The sequence below is a fragment of the Dryas octopetala genome, chromosome 9 (genome assembly GCF_963921425.1).
Source record: "Dryas octopetala chromosome 9, drDryOcto1.1, whole genome shotgun sequence".
NCBI lineage: Eukaryota > Viridiplantae > Streptophyta > Magnoliopsida > Rosales > Rosaceae > Dryas > Dryas octopetala.
In genome coordinates, this window is record NC_141374.1 from 15,046,042 (window position 1) to 15,062,427 (window position 16,386).

The following is a 16,386-nucleotide window of genomic DNA, read 5'->3' on the forward strand; positions in this document are numbered from 1 at the left end:
GTTACTTAAGACATATCAAGTCGTTTCTTAAGGCATCCTAAATCGATCATTGTGAATTTTAGTTCGTAGTTCGAGGCATTTTAAATGTTCATACCCATGGTGCATTTCAAATTGTACCCAGGGACATCTCAAGTCATGTTTTGGGACTTCTATAGTCATAACGTAGAGTTTGTAAAGTCGTTGCTTATGGCATCTTAAGTCGTTCCTTATGGCATGCCAAGTCGGTCATTGAGAATTTCAGTTTGTAGTTCGAGACATTTTAAATGTTTACACCATTTGTGCATTTCAAATTGTGACTATTGACATCTTAAGTCATATTTTGACACTTCTATAGTAATACCTCAAGACTTTCTAAAGTCGTTCCTTAAGGCATCCCAAGTCGTTTCTTGAGAATTTTCAGTTCGTAGTTCGAGGCATTTTAAATATTTATACCTTTGGTGCATTTAAAACTTTACCCAGTGACATCTCAAGTCATGTTTTGACACTTCTATAGTCATACCTAAGAGTTTCTAAAGTCGTTCCTTAGGATATGTTAAGTTGTTCATGAGGACATCACAAGTCGTTTTTTGAAAAATTCAATTCATAGCTCGAGCCATTTTAAATGTTTATTCCCTTGGTGCATTTCAAATTGTACCTAGTGACATCTCAAGTCATTTTTTGACTTTTCATTGTCATACCCAAGAGTTTCTAAAGTCGTTTCTTAGGGCATCTAAAGTCGTTTCTTAGGACATCTAAAGTCGTTTCTTAGGACATCCGAAGTTGTACTTTGATAGTTTCAATTCATATATACCTCGAGTCATTTTAAATGTTTATGCCCTTGTTTATGCCCTTTGTGCATTTCAAATTGTACTTAGTGACATCTCAAGGTTGGTTTTGACACTACTATAGTCATACCCAAGTGTTTCTAAAGTAGTTCCTTAGGGCATCTTAAGTCGTTCGTTGAGAATTTCAATTCGTAGCTTGAGGCATTTTAAATGTTTATGTCCTTGGTGCATTTCAAATTGAATCTAGTGAAATCTCAAGTTAGGTTTTGATTCTTCTATAGTCATACCCAAGAGTTTTTAAAGACGTTCCCTAAGGCATCTCAAGTCGTTCCTTAATGCATCCCAAGTCGTTTCTTGAGAATTTCCGTTTGTAGCTCGAAACATTTTAAATGTTTATACCCTTAATGCATTTTAAATTATACCTAATGATATCCAAGTTATGTTTTGACACTTCTAAAGTCATAGCCAGAAGTTTCTAAAGTCTTTCTTTAGGGCATCTCAAGTCGTTCCTTAGAGCATCCTAAGTCAATCATTGAGAATTTCAGTTCGTAGTTCGAGACATTTTAAATGTTTATACCCTTGGTGCATTTCAAATTGTACCTAGTGACATTTCAAGTCATGTTTTGACACTTCTATAGTTATACCCAAGAGTTTCTAAAGTCATTACTTGAGAATTTCAATTCATAGCTCGAGCCATTTTAAATATTTATGCGCTTGGTGCATTTCAAATTGTATGTATTGATATCTCAAATCCAGTTTTGACACTTTTATAGTCATACCCAAGAGTTTCTAAAGTCGTTCATTAGGGTATCTTAAGTCATTCCTTAAGGCATCTCAAGTCGTTTATGGAGAATTTCAGTTCGTAATTACAGGCATTTTAAATGTTTATACCCTTGGTGCATTTCAAATTATATTTAGTGACATCTCAAGTCATGTTTTGACACTTTTATAGTCATAGCAAAGAGTTTTTAAAATCGTTCCTTAGGGAATCTCAAGTCGTTCCTTAGGACATCTCAAGTCGTTCCTTGAGAATTTCAGTTCATAGTTGGAGCCATTTTAATTGTTTATGCCATTGGTGCATTTCAAATTTTATTTAGTGACATCTCAAGTCAAATTTTGACACTTCTTTAGTTATATCTAAGAGCATTTCAAATTGTAACTAATAACATTCTAGATCAGGTATTTGTGTATTTCAAATTGTCCATTATTTTAGACGAAGTATTGTTAATGGATTTCTAAATTATATTGAATATCACTGAGAAAGTATTGTTTACAAGGCCAACTGTTAGAGTGACAGGGACAATATGCTGCTTGGAATTGATCATACTGTCTAGCCATGGCACACTAGTTTTACAACACATTATCAAATGGGCTTTTGTAGGCCCCTTTAACGAGGGAACTAAACGGTGTCGTGCGCCCTTTTTTTCTTTTTTATTTCTTGGGATTTTAATACACATTTTCTCGCTCTTATATTAATCTTTCAGCCTACCACACTAGTCATTTTATACCAGCTCACTGCTATCTAAAACATGCTCAAATTAACCTTCAATCCCATTTTCACGACCTTTCCCGCCAAACCGATATCGCCCAAACCATTGGGTCACGTTATTTTTTGTGCTTTCACACACACTACACCAACCGTTCGACAAAATGCCTCACCCAACACCCCCACCACCATTTTTCCACCACCTACTTCCGCTTACATCCACCTCCCTTTCTGTCGAAAACGTTGTCACTATTGTGACTTCACAATCGTTGCTCTCGGCTCTGCTTCGAACCAAACCGACGACGACCCACGAATGGTGAACTATGTCCAATTACTTTGCCGAGAAATCAATGCGACGAAAGCAGAAAATAAGACCAACCCGCCTCTGGAAACGGTCTTTTTTGGGGGCGGCACGCCTTCACTTGTGCCACCTAAGCTTGTTTCTTCCATTCTGGAGACGTTGAGATTGAAATTTGGGCTGAGTTTGGATGCTGAGGTATCTATGGAAATGGACCCTGGGACTTTTGATGCCAAGAAAATGAAGGAAATGATGGAGTTGGGTGTGAATAGAGTGTCATTGGGAGTTCAAGCATTTCAAGAAGAGTTGTTGAAAGCGTGTGGGAGAGCACATGGTCTTAAGGAGGTTTATGAGGCCATTGAGATTGTTGAGTCCTGTGGGGTTGAGAATTGGAGCATGGATCTTATCTCTTCTCTACCTCACCAGACCCCAGAAATGTGGGAAGAAAGCTTGAGGCTAACTGTTGAAGCACATCCTACCCATGTGTCCGTATACGATTTGCAAGTGGAACAAGGCACAAAGTTTGGATTGTTGTAAGTCATAGACTCAGTGATCAAATCCATAGTTTTAGCTTTTTATGAATATGATGTTGAAATTGGAGTCTTTGCAGGTATACACCAGGGGAGTTCCCATTGCCTTCTGAAGCAAGATCGGCTGATTTCTATAGAATGGCATCTAGGATGCTATCGGATGCAGGCTACAACCACTATGAAATTAGCAGTTACTGCAAGAGTGGGTATCATTGCAAACACAATCTTACCTATTGGAAGAACAAACCTTTCTATGCTTTTGGCCTTGGCTCTGCTAGCTATGTTGGTGGTGTAAGGTTTTCAAGGCCAAAAAGGATGAAAGAGTACATGGGTTATGTGGAGAATTTGGAAAATGGATTGGTGGGTTGCTGTGAGAGTAATCATATTGATGCTCAGGACACGGCCATGGATGTTGTTATGCTATCTCTTAGAACTGCAACTGGTCTGGATTTGAAGTCTTTTGGAGAAGCATTTGGTAGCTCCCTTGTTCTCTCTCTTTGCAAGGCCTATAAACCTTATGTTGAAAGTGGGCATGTGGTTTTCTTAGATGAGCAGAGAAGGGCCATGACTGCAGATGAATTCAATGCCTTGCTATTACACGAGGATAAGATTGAAAGAAGTATTGCCTACATTAGGCTTAGTGACCCGGACGGTTTCCTTTTATCCAATGAATTGATATCCCATGCATTTGCGGCTGTAGCTCCGTAAGCTCAGAGCTCCTTGGAAGTGAATGGATAGTCAACTGCAGCATCTGGTAGACTGGAAAAAGCCTGAAAGACATGGTTTTATAGCATCTTCCAAAGTGGTTTGTGGAAGGCCTCACTACTTTCATTTGCAGAGTAGTCAAGTTGAAATTGGTTAACTCGGGTTCAAAAATGGGTTAGAACACAGGTCTGTATAACGTAAAATTAAGTGTTGAACCAGGGAATATATTATTATGCAGCAATTTGCATGACATTTTCATCTGAGGAATATGTATATTTTATACAAGTTAACAATAGCCAGACAAGCAGAAACAAAGTACTTATCCTCTTATGGGTTATAGCAAATCTTAATCTGATAGACAATCAATGTAGCGCTCATGGTAAAACTAAAATTAATATGCATCTGCAGGTAAATGAGGCAGAATGACAATAAAGTTTTGAGGATGAATTACAACAAAATTTATCCATGTTCATCAACCACCAGAGCCTTTATCGAGGATATAAATATCTGTAGCAAATTTGGCTCTTGCAGCATTCTCGTGCAGCATACTCCTCTGTGTGTTGCACAACATGCAGATTTACAAGGATATATGTCCAATGGAAAGTTTGCACATGCAATCCTTTATCTGTTCATTTAAGCAATGACTCCAAGGGCCTGATTTAAACATAAGAAAAAACAGTTACAAATTCTAGTTATAATTTTTGATGTACTTACATATCCGCCAGTGCTGTGATAAAGATATAAAACACATCATGATCCAGTCACAAGAGAAAAAGGATACCCAATAAATGAATAAATTATAGTTTAATTTTTTTATTTGAATATAGCAGCACATTACAGTTGTCAATAACAGCAATTTTCCGTCAGTCTCAACTCTCAACCAATAATGATTATTGATATAGTTTATAACATCTTTCTTTAGAAGCAAAAGTACTAATTTTCTATATTGTAAAAATAAAGAGGCACTAATAACCATTCTAACAACTTTTTGAATCTTTCAACTGAAAAATTAGCAGACACTGTTATAACACCAAGGGGCATATCTATTGTTTTTTGGGATAAGTACCAAAGGGCATATCTTAGGTCTTGCTTCAACTACAAAGCACCTTATGAGGGTTTTGCTTTCTTCCAACTTTTGGGATGCGCCTTATATAAATGAAATTGTAGATAGATTACCAACTACGAGGGTTTTTTTTTCTGCCCAACTTTTGAGATGCGCCTTAGCTCTTGTGTTCCCATTCTCATCTCTCTGCAAAAGACATAAATTAGGAAATTCTTGCAACTAATCTAAATGGAAATTCTAAGTGGCTAAGAAAGTGATACCTTTGGTGCAAATAAACTATCAGATAGAAAATAGGGAGCAACATCAGAGTCAGTATTGAAATAGCCAGGTAGAATACATTTATTTGCTTCTGCACAGACAAGACAATGTGACAACATATATTTTACTGAGGAAAAAATCTTCAAAAGAAAGAAAAAAGAAATAAAAACAAGATTATAGAAAACCTTTGCAACAGACTGCAGGGGAAAATAACCCAGGAGATATTGAAAGTATGGCACATAAGACTATTGGTAACCACAGTCATTTGACATTATTAGAAGTGCGTTGGCCATCAAAAGAAACAAGCCAGTAGAAAGACAATGTGAATGTAAATGTAAACAGGTCAAAGATTTTGACATGAACAGAACATGTATGGGAGCTGGGAAATGAAAATTGCCAAATCTTTGTTCAAGCACAGTTAATTCTAGATTGCAAAAGCTACCTACAGTAGGAGATTGAAACTTTACCTTTCCTCCTCTAGTAAAAGGTTTCTGTTTCCCTGAGCAAGTGTGAGCATGACAAAATTGGTGCAAGAACAATTCTACAATTACATCAAAATTAAGCATAAGTAAAATAAACTATAACCTATCTGAAGTAGTATTAATACGAGCTTACCACAAGAGAAGGGAGAAAAAAAAAACAGTCAAATAACATCAGAATAGAAATGGAAGAACATCTGCTGGTAAAAAGAAAATACCATTAAGACGGCGTGCTGAGGGACCCTGTTTAATGGGAAAACAGCTATCAGCAAGACCCTGCACAAAAAAAAAAAAAAAAAAAAACAATAAATAATTCAAACAAAGTAATGTATAAGAATCGACAACACAAGCAATTATAGTATTGTTAAGCAACCTCACATAGGTGGTGATTTCTTGCAGCAGCTGCAGGATTGCATTTGGTTTTGCTTGACTTAGTATTCATTACAACATCACAATGCAAAGCTCCGCATAAATCAGCTAAGCACTTGCTGCCACTCTGCATTCATTAAAATTTTTTCATGCAGACAAAACAAACATCAAAAACAAATATGGACATGGTCAACTGAAAATGAAATTAGATGTTTGACATTTACCAATGCACAAGTGACTTGATGCAATATGCAATTGTGCAAAGAAGAAAGGAAGATGAACAAGTTTGTCAAATGATGACAAATTTGCATTAGCATCTTGCATGTACTGAACTAGTGCTCCTAACATATTAAAACAAGAAAATGTGATTCACATACTACATTCAGAAGATTGTAGTGTCTGTTGTCCAAATGCTGATCAAGAAACTTTTCAGCACGGAAGCTTTTCTTACAGTATCCACACTGCCACTCATTTATATCCAAATAAATCTTGTGCTGTTCCTGATCTCTAAATAGATCATTGTCAGGATGAAGCCGACACTTACTTGGAATCTCATAGCGCTCTTGTTCCACAAATGGCATCAAATACTGCATAATTCAAAATCAGAGATGCCCTTTTAGTACACTATTAGACATTAGACATGGTATGATTTTTTGATACCACTCAATTTTTGCCCATACCTGCTCGATAATTCTCCATGCTGCCCTACTTCTTTCTCTGGAACAATGTACTTCATGAGCATGCTCTTGTTCTTGATTAAGAGTTCTAACAAAAAAGAACAAAAAAAACATGCAATAAGAATATAGGGCCAACCGTAAGAACAAAACATATAATCCCAGTTGCAATGTTTAAGGAACCCAACTTTTTTCTCTTAATCTGTTTATATCTCATTTTACAATAAGTAAGATCGACATAACCAATTAGTTGCACCACTTTACTAATTAGTCAAGCAATTAAGCTTATTTCTTCCAACTTTATCTTGAAATCCCACTTTACCATTGAATTGATCATATATGTTCGGAATAATAACTAATAGCTAATGAAAAGTTGTCAAATTAATATAGAGAATTAAAGCCACATTACCTTGAAGCTGCAAAATTTTCAAAATCCTGGGTCACAAAATGCAGAAAATAATGTTACCTTAGAAGGTCCAAAGTGCAAAATATATAACTAAACTCACAAAATAAGTAAAAGTTAAGCAACAAAGTCTTACACATTATGATATGAAATAAACCAAATAATGGCTCTCAAAAAAAAAGACATAAAATTGTGAATATTTTAATAAGCACACTGAGGTAAATTCATTCTTTCTCCATTGATCAAAGCCTTTGCTTTGCTCTGTTTGATGAGGTTCAAAATCTGAAAATTTCAAGCTTTTTACTTGAATAAAATCATTACCGAATACAACCCATAATACAATACACAAAATTGAAGCTGCCAAAGACATCCCAGCATATAAAGAAGAAAAGAACTATATTATATGTACACACACATAAACAGAAGTACCTGGTCAGAGGAGACGTGGACTATTTGTTGAAGGGAAAACGATAGCAAGAAAAGAACTGAAATCCATAGCCGGGTGTTCTTCATCTCTTTCAAAGATTAAAGAGTTTGATCATTTCTCAGCAAAACCATTACTCGGAAAACTTTCGGGGCACCTGGGTTTGCTTCCTGAACGACAATATCGGTCTGTTTGTCTTCTTGGAGCACGAAGCTCTAGCAGGAGATAAGTTTTTCTTATACCGGTCGAGAATAACTTTAGGACCAAGTATATATTGGGTATTTGGGTATTATGTCACTGTACATGTCATAGTTTTACATAATAACATTTAGGCTCGATAAAACCAAAAAATTAAACAAAGTATTTTAATTTTTAAAGAAAAATAGTTTTTAAACTAAAAAACTGAAATTTTATTTCAAATTATTTTAATTTTAATTTTGATTTTAATTATATTTTATTTGTTTTCATTCCCTTCTTTTGGGTTTAAGTTGGAATTGGATTACCCACTTTTATTTGTTAATTATACTTATTTATGGGTTCCATTGGCAGTTGTCCCAAAAGGCAAACAACCCATAACTCATAAGCAAACAATGCCAAGCGATATCAATTATATGCTATAATTTTTCCAAAGCTTGGTTACATATAACAAAAGTAAACAATAAAGTGGGGCATTCAAACTTGATCTTTAAATTGGGGTTCAAGTGCAAAAAAAAAACATTAAATACCACAAGTGCAATTTTTAAGTTGAACTACCGTGTTGTGTGACTTGTGTCTCAATGAGGTTACGGTTTAAGTGAACAGAAAACAATAAAATACCACATAAGTACAAAGAGCCATTGCCATTAGAGACCATCAATTTAAGGATAAATCTTGTATGGGACATGCCCCAGTGGGCCATTTCTCACATGAGCTAGGATCCACATGGTTATGGGTCCCACCTCATGTGCGAGATGCCCCACTGGGGCATGCCCCATTGAAGACTCTCTCCCAATTTAAAGGCGTTCCCACGCGTTCTCTTCTCTCCCCTCTGCCAAGCACATGATCATTTCAACTTTGAAATGCAATCCAAGCAAAATGAAACCCCCATTAGGAACAGGTTTTTCTCCACAAGTTGCACTACCCCCATTGGACTTGCTCTAAATGCCTAATGTGGTTCTTATTTTGTTCATAATTTTCCTTGTTCTATTTCCCCTCTTTTCGTGTTATGCTTATCATGTGTTTCTGCTTGGCTCCATTGTTGACAAAGCATGTAGCAAGGTCTCTGATGTTTTTGTTCTTGCACAAGATTTCAACCCAGCAATTTATTTCAACAGAAACACACCACATTAGTGCGTAAATCTAAAGTTAAAAACAAGTCATTGTAGTAAATTTCATCTTTATCATATTCTACAATCATCTAAAAATACACTCGATGCAGCACTCCATGTGCATGCATGTTTGTCAGCTTACATTCATATGATGAACTAATTTAAATTTTACAACCAAAACCTACAAAATTGTCTTGCATTTCTTGATGGCACATTCTAGCACAAGTATTATCGTTGGGCTCAACACTTATCTTTTCTTCTTGCCTCTCTTTTTCGTACTAGTTTCAGCTTCTTCCTCTACAGCCTTCTGCTCTGCCTCTAATATGGTCAGCTGCAGCATACAAAGAATAATATAAAAATTCAAAATAAAATGTCAATTTAACAATTCAGGGTTTCAAAAAGAGCCCTATATAAAACTTGAGACACAAACCACAGAAGTTACCTCATCAAGAATTGGTTTAAGCTCTTTGTATCGAGCCTCAGCAAGATCAAAACCATCCTTACGGAGCTCCTGTGATGCCAAGACCACACTATGTCACATGACATACACAAGAAAACAAATACCAGTACAGAATGAGAAGTTTCAAATCCTCCATGAAATATGCAGCCTGTTATTTGCTTCTTTGTTTCTTCATTCTTTTTTTTTTTTTTATCTAGTTCATTTGGTCCTCAATAAGTCTATTAAATTAAGGGTTTCTTTTTTGATGAAAAAGAAGAAACAGACCTTTCCAGTGTGTTGAGTATGTTCATGGGCTGCCATTTGCCAGTACAAATTTGTACGCTTGTAGAAATCCCTCAAAGATTCACCAGGCTTCACATAAGACATACGGCAATATTAGCTGAAAAAGTGATGTGATGAAGAAAAGGCCTAACGAGAGATTAAAGCTTAAATAGATCATGTGAGGAATGGTCATAATAAGCATTGCAATACAAGCACGAGTCGAACCCATATATTATGCCATCATGTCATACCCACATTCAATTTAAAAGATAAGGATTGTTCCTTCTATATTTTGTTATAGTCTTAATAGCAATAAAAGAATTTAAAGAATGAAGTACCATTGGGGTTCTTTGTGAATCTGAAAGGCCAAGACTGGCTCTTATCTGCTCTATTCTTGCCCGTTTCTCTTTCCTCCGAAGACTCTTTCCCCCACCCTTGATTAAAGCAACAGCATCCCCCATTTGAAGCGTTCCATCTTTCCCACTCTGTGCACACAGAAAAGTGAAAACCAAATTAAAACAGATAGCACAATAACTTTTCTCTTCCAAAAAGTCAAAGTTCAATAATTTTCCATATGATACAGGCATGGCCAAATAGATGAACTCAAAAAAGATGGTAAAGGCAATCCTTATTACTAACTCCCTCAACCAAAAAATATAAAGAATCAAAATAAAACCTCCACAACTTCAACATGTCTCATAGTATATCAGTTAGAAAGATTGTAATTGGAATCACAGTCTTCACCAGACAAAGACAGTAATAGTTGTTAATCTACAAGGATATATGCAACACTAAGTTTAAATTCCTTTGTTCCCAAATTGAGTTGGCTGAGGAGAGAAGGAAGAAAAGAGCTGACCGAATGGAGAAATAATTTGAAACTTCATGTAAAGGTCAAGAAAGTGTATGATTAATATTTATCTTGACCACAAAATCAGGATGCATTTAGACATTAAAGAAAAGCACATGCACGCTATAGAGGTAAATAAAGAACCTCTGCATCATTATCATCATCGGTCTCATCACTGTTGCTATCTTCATCGCCTTCATCTTCACTATCATCTTCGTCTTCGTCTTCATCTTCATCTTCATCTTCATCTTCATCCTCAGAGGCCTCCACCCATTCAGATCCTGATGCCTGGGAAAAGAGAAAAGCAGAGTCGGGATTAAAAAGATGAAATTTAAAAAGCATAGATTCCCAGCTGTCTAAATTTATTCAGAAAAAGTCACTAATGTAGAATCTTTGGAGAAAATTGATTTTTCTTGATTACGGAATTGCATGACAAAATTGACATATGGGTGAATCTTCATGCTTCCTAGAAGTTATAATAGCTATGTCTAGTGATGCTAAGAGAATTAGCAAACAAATAAGACGATAAAGACTCTCTTAAAAGTATCAAGAAGGCATGATCATTTATATGTAGAGAACAATCTGTTACAAACCGGTATGATGCACTTCCATTCGTCAAGTTTGCTAAGATTTAGGGAATACAAATCATCGAGTGTAATTTCTTGATCTTTAACCTCCATCATTCCCCCATAAACATATAAGGTATCTCTTCCAACGACCATGCAGGAATTGATACGTCCACAGGGCTTCACTACCTAACAAAATAACCAAATTCATAAATCAAATGGATGAATCTTAATGTTTGAGAAAGAAATAAAATTAATAGAAATAAAATCCAGCATGACAAGACAAACCTCTGGGAAATCAGAAATTTGTGAATCCAATTTAACACTAGATTCATGAGGCTTTTCGTCAGATTTAGCAGCTAACCCTCCATCATCAACAGTCATGGTTGTTGCCATTTGCTGTGATATACCACCAATCTTGCCCTCCGAGTCACCTGCTTCTTCATCATACCCAGAGTTCTCATCTTTGTCATTTTCTGCACATTCCTCTGGTTCAGTTGAATTTATCTTGTCATCATCATTGTGTTTTCGTCCAGAATTTTTTTTTAGCTGCAAAGATGAATACAAGCACAGCTATATGTTATTAAAACAATGGAATCTTAAAAGAATAGCTTCCATATAATTCATTCATAAAATCTGAAAGATCAACGGGAAACTACTTCTATAAAACAGTGAAATCAGTACAAATACATGTATAAATCTATAAATTGCAAAACCTTATCTCTGGTTGACTTCCCCTTCCGTAGTTCCAATGGGTACCTGTACCAAAAAGAAAACTGTGATTCTCAAATGTGGCTTGAACAACAAGATTGCATGTTTAGAATAATTTCCTACCTATATAACACAGTCAAACTTCATAAATTGCTGAACAATAAATGAGAGAGCAAAAAGTAAACTGGGTTGGTAGAATATCATCATACTGGAACACTTCATAATGTGTAAACTGCAAAGTACTAGTTGCTTTCTAAACAAAAACATATTAGCTTGCAGCTGACTGTACAGACAACCAGAACTTAATTACAACCTTCTGAAAATACCAAACTGAAGTCATACAAACTGTCTGCCAAAGGGCATGGACAATAATTAAAACAAACTCAAACTGTTCAAAAGAAGGAATACCATGAGATGGGGCTTACCAGCGATGGTTGTCTAATTGGAAGCCATAAAGTTCATCCAAGAACAAGCTCATTAGTACATCACCTGCATGGATTCGAAAAGAAGAAAATAAACCCTCCCATGCTCCAACCGGAAGAAATCCTTATTAGAAGCTTGAAATTCAATGTACATACTTTACAAAATTAAAGTAGAACTCAACATAGAAGTTGGCACAACTAAAGAAAACCCTATCTTCTTCTGCTCAGGAACAAAGCCCTCTCTCTATCTTCTGATACCAGTGACATTAATCAAATTTTACCACCATGACACATGGTCTTGGTCTTGGTCATATATACCAGAAAAAACTAACCTTTAACTTCCATGTCCACCACACCCCCAAAGAGCAAAGCTCGCCTCTTATGAACACACATGGAAAACCCAGCACGAGGTCCAGGAGGCATCCCACTTTTCTTTACCTATACAAAGGAATCAATAATAATGAAAACCATGCACATTGACAGTTATTAAAGAAAATGCTCAAACAAAAAGTTGAAATATATCAGTTGCGTACTCATAATTAAAAATTCATGTAAAGAAGATATAAATACAGTTACCGATCAGACACAAATGTGCAAATTTTGGAGCATAATAATTGTACTGAAAGGAACATTTTTTTTCTCTGCTTACAAGATACAATAGCTTCAGCATTTCCTAATGATCAACCCACAACCATGACATAGCTTCTAAAAAAGTAGTAAAACCCGCATAACTGTTATTTTATTCAAAAATAGTATAACAGGCCTTTTTATTAAGCATAATGGGCAATATCTAAATAAAGAAGAGGAAGTAAAACTTTAAAGCAGAAAATCATATTTTGTTCCATAGCTTGATTGATGAATTTTCATAAAAGAAAACAGTGGTGTGAAGTAAGAACCTTGTTCCATTCCCAAGTTCTAGGATCAAGGGACCACATGTCAGAATGAACAATTCCTTTCTCAGAGCCAGTTTTATCAGATGAAACTTCTTTGGAATAGCCACCATATAAAAAAATCTGTAATGTCAAAAAAAATAGACCACAAGGTCAAAGCCATTGAGAAAGTAACTATATCATAACATTATGAAGTTATTTTGAATCACTCACCTCATCTTGGTTCACAAAAAACTGAAAACCACTTCGGGCACTTGGCCACATGGCCCCAGGCTTAGGAGTTATTTCTTGCCACTGAAATGCAACATTGCACAGGTAGTAGTTAAATATATATATATATATATATATATATATATATATATATATATATATATAGAAAACAGATAATACTGCTCAACACTTGATTAACAGAACTGAGCCGAGATATATTTACCTTGAATTGATCCAGGTCAAATACATAGAGATCATTATGATACCTGCATAAGAGAGTATTATGTTTAAATCCACACGAATACCTCAACTTCAATTGTTATGCAACAAGACATTTCTCTCTGCCAGCTACAAAAAACCATAATACTTTTTTTTTAAAAGAGAAACAGCTAGCCTTAATACTAATACACAATAAAAACCAAATTATTAATTAATAAATTAAATGATTGCAAGTTCAATCCAAAACACAATCTCTGTGGAATCAGTCACCGTAAAAGACCAATAATAGTAACTTATGCTTTCGCTGCTAGTGCTGACAAAAATTAAATATCAAAGAGAGCATAGATATCCTATTCAGTAAAAGAGAACCCTCTTCTACTGTGGTCACTGAAAGATTTGTCATGAAAATCAGTCACAGGCCTTAAAGGACAGTAAATATGTCAAGAAACTTTTCGAAGAAGAGAGATATAATAAAATCAACACAAAATCCTGAGTTAAATAATTATGAAACCGTTAAGAATGTTTATAAAGTTCCATCACCAACCTCACTTCTCTAAGAGTGTCGTAGAAGCCGCCAAAAACAATAATCTTGTGCTTGTACAATATCTGTATTATAACAAAAAAAATATACATCTATAAAAATCTCTTTAAAAAAAAAAGTATATATGAGATGAAAACTGGATTAATGATGTAATGTAAAAGTCTCAACACAAACACACAAATGTATATGGAAATTAGACAGTTCAACTTCATAATCCATACTAATTAAGTAATGGGCACATCAATCTAAAGCAACCTGACTTTACCATTCGATGACCTGAGCGTGGACTTGGACTCCCTTTTAAATTTTGTTGTTCCCATTGATTTGTTTTGAGGTCCAACATCCAAAAGTCCTATAACAGGAAAACAAAAAGTAATATTATATTTACACACAAACTAGACTGATATCTAGATTAAACAGTCAAATCCCAATCTACAATGACTATGCTTTTAACAGGTTTCACCTTGTAGTGATGGAACCTCTCTTGGTTTGGGGAAGTAAACTCACCACCTGATCACAAACAAATGAAATCGTGTTCACGATGCAAATAAATTAAAAGTGTCTATGGTGCACATGTGTTTGTACATTGGAATGAAGTTTTTACAGTATACCAAATATGTAAAGATAGTTCTTCCACGTGACCGCCTGGTGAGCACTGCGTGGGGGTGGACTATTAGGGCTTGAAATTAACTTCCATTCCTGCTTTTCAACATCGCAGCGGTAAAGATCACCATACACAAACGTCTGCAGCAACACAAATTAGCATAACTCAAGGTGAACATTAGGGGGGAAAAAATTCATTTACTTCAAATCAAGCATATAGATTGTAAATCAATCTCAGGACCTAACCTTGTTACCGTTGTAGAATTCACCCCCATAAAGGATTAATTCTGTCTCTTTCAAGGGATTGATGTTCAGCTACAAAATTACCAAGCACAAACGTCTAAGAATTACAAGGGTTAATGCACACATGCATCCACGCACAAAACTAAGACTGGCCCAGTCAATGGAAAATGCTAACAAATACAAAACTAAGAGTGTCCTGAATGGTATTACCGTACAGTTGGATCGCGGAGATGGAGCTGGAACATTTTCCTCGACATGGACTTCCTTCTTCTTGGCTTCCTCCTTTTGTATACTCAACTGTGAAAAATCAAATGCATACCAAATGGTTCAAAAATTGAATTAACACCTCCATTTTCATACTGTCTTGTCAGGAATTGAAAGATACGCATTCAGGTCATAAGTAAAACTTGAATTGAGTAACATCTCTGTATGAACTCCAAAAACAAACAAACACTCCTAATACTCAAAATTTCTATAAATGTCAGCACCCTTTGTTTCTGCATAAAAACCACCACCTAAATGGCTGAGCTAACCTCCCAAAATATCGTCTTGGACTTTCATTTATGCCCAAAAAGCAAATTACAAAACTATGAATGTCTAAAATTCAATAACTAGCAATCAAACGCGTACCAAAATTGTTCAAAATTCCCGGAAACTATTCAATCATTCTCAAATGACCCATTATTCTAAATAACAAGTACACGATGAAAGCATATATCCATGCAAAGTTAGACAATGAAATTACCAAAATGGCGTCGATGTCATCCTCGGGAGATATTTTCTTGGTCTCTCTGCGAGCTCTCTTTTCCTCAGCTTTGGCTGTTTTCTTCTCCGTTTTCTCTTTGCCTTTTCCTGGCTTCTTCATTTTCTTCCCCATTTTTCCGAACACAGATAAAGTATTTCACTTTCAGTGAGTTTCAGATGCTTCAGTTCAGTTCAGAGTTCAGAGCAGACTCGGCGCCAGGAAGAGAGGAGAAGAGAAGCTATCATGGAAGACGGACACTATAAATGACTGTTGCTTTCGGTGCGATGTCGTATTGTCGTTTCTTCTATTACCGGGTCACCAACCCACGTTGTCGTTTTTTACGGCTCTGAGAAACCCAGAAAGCCCGGAGCATAAAATAGGTCTGACTGGACTTGTCAGGCCCAAACTCAATACGGTTTGGACTCAATTAGATTCGGATGATTTTCGAGGTGGGCTAATCGGAAAGGAAAGTGATCCAGCCCAGGTTTGACACATGGCCCTTGCTCTGTCTGGACCAATGGGGGAGACCAGTTTCGTCCAGTTTAATTTTTGGCATAAATTCAATTTTGATACATAACTATATAAGTTATTTCAACGGGGTCCATGAATTTTAAAATATTTCAAATATATACCTGATCTATTATCTAAATTGAAAAATGAATTTCTGTCCATTGATTCGTTGAGAGATCAGTTAAATGACAGTTTGGCTTTTACTGACCGGGATTACTTGGCCACGTGGCGCTATCTCGGCAAACATTTCCCGCCAAATAAGCGACACAGGCTTACAATTTAATAATAATAGAGAGAGAGAGAGTTTTGTGGGCCCGTGTCAGGGGTTAGGTGGACCCGTGTCGCTTATTTCCCGCCAAATGAGTGACACAGGTCCACCTAACCCCTGACACGGGTCT

The 16,386-nt window shown here is 36.0% G+C and overlaps 3 protein-coding genes across 3 annotated transcripts; 1 reads left to right on the forward strand and 2 right to left on the reverse strand.

The window, feature by feature from the left end:
• The first annotated feature begins 2,189 nt into the window (after positions 1 to 2,189).
• Positions 2,190 to 3,831, forward strand: LOC147274628 (Radical SAM superfamily protein). Its single transcript, XM_086227468.1, has 2 exons — positions 2,190 to 3,081; positions 3,159 to 3,831. The coding sequence occupies exons 1-2, from the start codon at positions 2,294 to 2,296 to the stop codon at positions 3,784 to 3,786; spliced, it is 1,416 nt and encodes a 471-aa protein (XP_086083594.1). The 5' UTR covers positions 2,190 to 2,293; the 3' UTR covers positions 3,787 to 3,831.
• Positions 3,832 to 4,151: 320 nt separating this feature from the next.
• Positions 4,152 to 7,683, reverse strand: LOC147274629 (C2H2-like zinc finger protein). Its single transcript, XM_086227469.1, has 10 exons — positions 7,459 to 7,683; positions 7,036 to 7,061; positions 6,633 to 6,717; positions 6,330 to 6,539; positions 5,957 to 6,079; positions 5,802 to 5,859; positions 5,572 to 5,645; positions 5,107 to 5,195; positions 4,960 to 5,032; positions 4,152 to 4,437 (listed from the first exon to the last, which is right to left on the reverse strand). Exons 1-9 carry the CDS (start codon positions 7,540 to 7,542, stop codon positions 4,963 to 4,965), a joined length of 819 nt encoding a protein of 272 aa, XP_086083595.1. The 5' UTR covers positions 7,543 to 7,683; the 3' UTR covers positions 4,152 to 4,437; positions 4,960 to 4,962.
• A 1,128-nt stretch (positions 7,684 to 8,811) lies between these two features.
• LOC147274630 (Galactose oxidase/kelch repeat superfamily protein) lies at positions 8,812 to 15,692 on the reverse strand. The gene is made up of 20 exons (XM_086257199.1): positions 15,479 to 15,692; positions 14,944 to 15,030; positions 14,737 to 14,805; positions 14,499 to 14,631; positions 14,351 to 14,397; positions 14,153 to 14,239; positions 13,891 to 13,952; positions 13,351 to 13,393; positions 13,131 to 13,211; positions 12,924 to 13,040; positions 12,360 to 12,465; positions 12,031 to 12,094; positions 11,611 to 11,653; positions 11,183 to 11,443; positions 10,922 to 11,083; positions 10,473 to 10,616; positions 9,820 to 9,966; positions 9,485 to 9,571; positions 9,203 to 9,271; positions 8,812 to 9,091 (listed from the first exon to the last, which is right to left on the reverse strand). The coding sequence occupies exons 1-20, from the start codon at positions 15,608 to 15,610 to the stop codon at positions 9,008 to 9,010; spliced, it is 2,025 nt and encodes a 674-aa protein (XP_086113325.1). The 5' UTR covers positions 15,611 to 15,692; the 3' UTR covers positions 8,812 to 9,007.
• Between the last annotated feature and the right edge of the window lie 694 nt (positions 15,693 to 16,386).